The sequence below is a fragment of the Juglans regia genome, chromosome 14, assembly GCF_001411555.2.
Source record: "Juglans regia cultivar Chandler chromosome 14, Walnut 2.0, whole genome shotgun sequence".
Lineage (NCBI taxonomy): Eukaryota > Viridiplantae > Streptophyta > Magnoliopsida > Fagales > Juglandaceae > Juglans > Juglans regia.
The window spans coordinates 20298893-20305800 of NC_049914.1; the positions used below are offsets into that span (position 1 = coordinate 20298893).

A 6908-nucleotide genomic window follows, 5' to 3' on the forward strand; every position below is an offset into this window, starting at 1 on the left:
AGTTGACGGCGTTTAAATAAAGGCCGCTAAATTGTATACAAACGCAGCTAATGTGATTTTCAATTACCGACGTTTTTCAAATGCCGGAATGGACAAATACCGACGACCCACTATCGACGGTTGGTTATGCCGGCAAAAAATTACCGCTAATTAAGTAGCGGCGTTTTTTGAGACAGTTTCCAACGCATATCGAATGCCAGCAATTCTACCAAACTCGTACGTATTTAATAGAATGTGATATTTGAAAAGAATATAATAAGATAAAAGAGTTAATAGTTAAGATTGTAAATGGAAGTGAGAGAAAAAAATAATAAAGAAATAATAGAGAGAAATATTATTTAATAGAATAGAAATATGAATTGAGAATGAGATGTAGGAGGTTTTTAAAAGATAAATAAAATGTAGGAAAAACTTTTAAGGAATGTGATTTTTAGTTAAATTATATGGAATTTTATGGGGAACCCAATGAGAAAACTCTGAGTAGAACAACTCAATTAGTTTAACAAGAATAAAATAAAATATAAAATAATAAAATAATAAATAATAAACAAATAATTTTAAAATATATAAAATGTATTGTGTGAGATGATGAGTAGAATCCCTGATTAATTTCTTTTTATCTTGAAAATCAAGTACAAGAGATTTCATAAATTTTAAATAAAATATACTTTATTGAAATATTAAAAGGAATTAGAAATGCTATAACTATGATTAAATTTTATAAATAAATTTATAGATTGATATAATTTTATATAATATATTAAATTTATTTTAAAATTTGATATAATATATCGAGACACATTTACTTTTGTCCAATTAATCCAAAATGGCTAAAGCATTTCTCTATTATTAAAATAGTCACAATCATATATATACTTCAGTAAAATAAATTAAACACTTATTATTAAATAATAAACACAATTAAAATGAGGTCATTGACTTTGAGTCAAATTATTCCGATATCGATCTCCTTGTAACTAATTGGCTAATTGCACGACTGTCGCCGGAACCCAAACCTGTCCTTCGCCAGATCATACTCCACGTAAAAATTCTGCATCTGGAAATTACCCAAGATTATGGAGGGCCCGCCCGACAATTGTCTTTCACCGGCAACACCTTGCGTCACTACCGTCAAGCATAGCGCCGATGCCCCGCCGCCGTCGTCCCTCACAAACGCAAAATAATTATCCAGCGGCAACACCATCTCGGCCCCACCCTTGAAGTGAAACCTCAGCTCCGGCAACGACACCCCATCCAATATCCTGTGGGGAACATTTATACACGGCCTCAGACCTGTCCGAGCTTCTGCTCCTACAGCCCTCTCGTACTTGATCTCCTGCAGCTGCCTCTCGAACTCGGCCGCCACGAGCTCGAAGACGTCACGTGACATGTACGTGAAGGTGGTCCCAGAGTCGACGATGGTTCCGCCATTGCCACCAGGTTGCGGAGTGAGGTACTTGTAGGGAATCTTCACGCGCCGCCCTCCGACGCTGATTTGCCGGAGGGCCAAGTAGTAGTAAACCGACAATGCGGGGTGTTGAGAGACTTGTGGATTTTTTACGAAAGGGGTGTAGCTTAAACCATGGTCCTTTCCGGAGTCTGGGTCGGTGTCGAGCACGAGGGAGCTGCTTTTGGTGGTGTCGTCGAAACGGTGAGAGAGAAGGCAGTAAGAAAATTTATTGAGACCCAGTTGACTTGGAAACGATGGTGGACCGCGGCCGAATCCGGCAATGCCGGCGGGTTGTTCGGAAGAGAAAACGGAGCAACCAACGAGGAAGTCATGTACGGTTCGGTTGGGGAGGTTGAGAGTTTCGGAGAGAGAGATACCTCCGGTGGTGCCGGAGCCGTAGAAGATGAGATAGGGAGGGCAGATCTGGGTGCAGTTTTTGGAGCTGGGTTTGCAGTCTTTGCATTGGAAGTTTGAGCGGTGAATCCAAGAGCACTTGGGGTTAAGGCAGCCTAGGATCTTGGAAGACGAGGAAAGCTTGGGAATGAAAGATAATGGCGGGCTTCTGGTGGAGGAGAAGGAGCAATTTTTGCAGAGGTAGCGGTGAGTACAGGGGAACCAGGTGAAGTCGCTGCCGGTGTCGAAGACGAAATAGAGGGTTTGGGGAGGGGTACCAAAGCTGAGAGAAATGGAGTAAGCTCCATAGCTATGGGAGAAGAGGGGGGATGCGGTGGTGGTGGGAGGGTTGGTTCGGGGATCTTTGAGGTGGTGGGCTCTGGATAGGGAGGAGGAGGCTAAGAAGTTGAGATTTTGGTATGGAAGTGGAGGTGGGGTTTCGTGGAAATGTGAGACTTGGACACTGGTGGTGGTGGAAGAAATGATGGAAAATGGGAGGAGGAGAGAGAGGAAGCAGAGCAATGAAGACGAAGAAGAAGCTGCAGGAGCAGCAGCCATGGTTAATCCTTTTAAGGCTAGGGTTTGCTCGTTGAGAGAAAAATAGACAAAAGCTGTATGTTTTCTCTAATGGAGGACGACGATCATTACATACAATGGTGGCTGCAGGTTTGGTACAGGTAATAAATGTGTAACTGTAAACTGTGATGTTTTCTCAAGAAGGACGCTGCTACGTTTGTAGGCCACCGAAGATATAAATGTATTTTTTATTTTTTATTTATATATATTTTTTATATTTTAAATATTTTTTAAAACAAATTACAATATTACTTATAAACATTTTTTTAATTATTAAATAAAAAGATTAAAAATAAAAAAAAGGAATCGGTGGCTGCTTTCAGTGGGCTTCAAGTATTTTTCGAAATGTTTTTCTTACATAAAGTTGTTACCGAAATTTTTTTTAATTTTTTTTATTTAATGATTAAATAAATATATGATTTTTTTATTTTAAAAAAATATCAAAATAGTTTTAAAAAATAATGAAAATAAAAATAAAAAAAATAAAAATTAAATTTGAAGTGGTAGAGAATGGACGTAGCAAGTTAGCAACGCCCTTTTAATAAATACAACTGCCCCTCTAGCATGTGTTTTGGAGAGTCTCGAAAGGCGAAAGCAGCTTGACAGGAGGGCAGAGCTTTATGAGATAAATTCGATCACGAGCATGAGCAGACACATCCTTTCTGTATTTTAATTTGCAGTTTTTTTTTTTTTTTTCCCAAATGGATGGCATTTTTATAAAATAACGACTTTTGTAACTAAGTTTTATAAAAGATAAATATTATTTATCATTTTTTTACTAAACATTAATATGTGATGTATTATTTTTATTCTTCTATTTAAATATATATTTTATTTATTAATATGTATATATTTAAATAAAATAATACAAATAATAAATAACATGATGGTGTGTGGTATAAGGGATAATAAGTATAATTTTTTTTTATAAAATGGGTCCCTTGTAAAATAATTGTAAGATAAGAAATACTTTAGGTTGTCTTGGTTTCGAACAATCTCATCCCATCTCCACATTCAAACATAAATAAAAAAATAAAAAAAAATTAATTTTTAATTTTTAAATTTTTAAATTTTTCATTTAATTATATTACCTAATAATTACAACTTTTCAAACTTCTATACAAAACACAAAAAATAATCTAATTTTTTTAAATCTCAAAGCAAAAATTATATTAAAAAATTATATTTTCTTTAACTTTCTAGTTTTTTTTATTCAACTTGTTTCCTCTCCTTTTCCCAAACCCTATAAAAATCTTAACTCAAATCATTCACTATTATTCACAAATTATCTCACTATTATTTACAGATTTCTCATCTCATATGTGTAACCAATTAAACAAGACTTTAGTCACAAATAGATTTTATAAAAATAAATCAATAAATTGAAAATGGCTTAATGTGGTACGTTAGATTGTAAATTACTTTTATTATAAAGTGAATCTAACGTATTATATAAAATCGCGTCAGTTTATAAGTTTACTTTGATGAAATGTTTTTTTAACTGTAAGAGCACTCTCAATGAATGTTCTATAATACAATTTTCTTTAAAATATGAAGAATTTTGTTCAAAAATAACCTACAATGGATGTTGCATTTCATCTTCATTTTCTATTTTACTACAGTGATCCCGCTACATCTAAAAGAAGCTATTCATCCATGTAAAATATTTTTAATTCATTTCTCTCTCCTTCAACCACTCATCTCTCTCTTTCCCACGCTTTCATCTTTACTTAGCATCAAAGAGTCTACATCTCTCAAATAACAACTCTAGGCACTGAATTTTGCTCAAATAATAATTTTTAGTTTCTCGGTTCCTTTCAAATAACAATTTCGTATCTTCAAGTGAACTGACAAAATATCTTCTTTTTATTTTTTAAATTAATTTATATTTAGATTTAGCTTATAAATTTGGATTATTTTAAAATTTTAAAATAGAACATAATTATATGATATTGTATATAAGGAGATATTATAAATATCAAAATATATGAAAATATCATTGATAGTTAAAGAAAGTATTTGAAATGAATAAAAAATATAATATTTAAATGATATGAAGAAAAAATAAATACGTTGATGTATGGTATATTATAAAAGTCAGTATATAAAATAGAAAAAATAAATTTTAATAATTTATTTTAAAAGATAAGACGAAGAATCCATTGAGGGTGCTCCACTTCCCTTATAAAATTAGGTCCTCTTCATCACTTTCTTTTGCTCGTAAAAATTCTATTAACTTACCATTCTTTTATTATTATTTTACAATGCTATTCCAAATCACAGAGTGCGTAAGTTTGAAAATATTTTTAACATTGCGAGATAATTATATTAATTGGTTGTAAAATTATAAAATAATAAGAGAAATAATAATTACAGTTTTAAAATTTGTAAGTTTCACATCCTTTCCTTAAAGAAAGTGAATAAATATGATATCTACGTAAAAAAATTATTTTTTTAATAATAGATTTTACATTTTTTTTAAACTTACAGACCTTAAGAATGTTTTAAGCACTACTCAAGTAATAAAGAGTTATAGAAAAGAAAAGCTGATTAACATAACAAAGATACAAATGAATGAAGATCATTGATGGGAAAATAAGAGCCTACGCTCTCACCATGGCCCTTTTCACTTTAAAAAAAAAAAAAATGCTCATAACAATGGCCTTCTTTCGGCTTTGTCAGGGAGTGATGAAACAATTCATTATTACGATTTTTTTTTTTTTAACAAAAGAAAATATACATATAATTATTTTGGATAGTACTACAGCTCCCGTTGAGAGTTTTCGCTGGGGCTGCAGCATGTATTTATTATTTATATGTATTTTTTTTAAAATTATTTTTTATATAGATATTTTTAATATTTTTTAATATTTTTAAAATATAAAATAAATTTAAAATATCATTAAAAATACTTTCTTAATCAAAAAGTAAAAATAAAATTATTAAAAAATACTTCCTTAATTACGAAATAAAATAAAAATTATAAAAAATATTTTTTATTTTACTTCGTGATTAAGATAGCATTGTTTAATAATATTATGAATTTTTTTATAAAGGATGATGCTAGAACCACCGCTAGAAGCTCCCGCTGGCTCTAACATAGTGTTTTTTCATGTGTTTTTTTAAATTATTTTTTATATAGATGTTTTTAATACTTTTAAATATTTTAAAAAAATAAAATAAATTTAAAACATCATTAAAAAATACTTTCTTAATCAAAAAGTAAAAAAAAATATTAAAAAATACTTTCTTAATCACGAAGTAAAATAAAAAATATTTTAATATTTTACTTCATGATTAAAAAAGTGTTTTTCAATAATTTAATAAATTTTTTATTTTTTTAAAATATTTAAAATTATTAAAAAAATCTATATAAAACAAAAAAGTTATCTGTATTATAACTCTATTTATAAAAGAAAAATGTCCTCAATTTATAAGAGTTATACAATAATTGTAAAAAATGATTCGTGCCATTGTTATTACTCATTACAATTTGTAGAGACTAGTAAAGTGATAGACATATTTTTCAACTTATGTCTTAACTCAACTCCAGACCTCGAAGTCATGAAATAATAGTTCGCACTAACTGACTATCACCTTGGTGATAGTAAAGCCTGATCTTTGGGCCATGTGATGGATTTTAGACTAGCAGGATACTTTAGGGGTGTTGTGGTGACAAGTTTCCCTTTGGGACAATAGCTACGTCGCAAACCGAACATTCCACAACGGAGAGGGGCTACTATGGTCAAGGCCAAAGAGTATTGTTACACTAGTCGCCCCTGCCTAGAGGTGTCAAATCGTGTTAACGTGTCGTGTTCATGTCGTGTCAGAGTATGTACATTACATTGGTTGACATGATACGACTCGTTATGACACGTTAACTCAAATTACAAAATAAATTGACACAATACGATACGACCGTTTCAATCCGTTTATGTTAATGGGTTGAACAAACACAGTACGACACGACCCGACCCGTTTGACCTGATTGATTTTATATAAATATAAATAATATCTATAAAAAATAAAAAATTAACTACAAGTCTAAAATTACAATCCAAACAAATTTGATCCACACACATTGTAATAATATATTAAAATTACATCCCAAATATAATAAACAAAACACACATTGTAAATATATTAATGTTACAATCCCAAATATAATAAAAACACAGATCTAAAAAAATTTAAAACTTGAATAAGGAAGTGGAGCTTCCTCCTTGCCCATGTTGTTCTCCAACTCTATTACATTTTCGGTTAACTCGTACAATTTAAATTCTGATCTGCACAACAAAAAAATTAGAAAAGAATCAAACTTTATACAATAACACATGTGAATCAAAATTTCTTAAACCTATAACAAAATGTCCACATATGTCAAAGTTTATAAAGATAAGCAACAAAAAAGGCTGCATCTGAAGCTAAAGTAAGCTGATCTAAAACGAAATGTCTACATCTACCACGTTTAGAATATAAACAAAAAAAG

At 30.8% G+C, this 6908-nt stretch overlaps 1 protein-coding gene across 1 annotated transcript; it reads right to left on the reverse strand.

Moving 5' to 3' along the window:
• Positions 1-812: 812 nt before the first annotated feature.
• LOC109011577 (probable aspartyl protease At4g16563) lies at positions 813-2548 on the reverse strand. Its single transcript, XM_018992837.2, has one exon. The coding sequence runs from the start codon at positions 2399-2401 to the stop codon at positions 986-988; it is 1416 nt and encodes a 471-aa protein (XP_018848382.1). The 5' UTR covers positions 2402-2548; the 3' UTR covers positions 813-985.
• Between the last annotated feature and the right edge of the window lie 4360 nt (positions 2549-6908).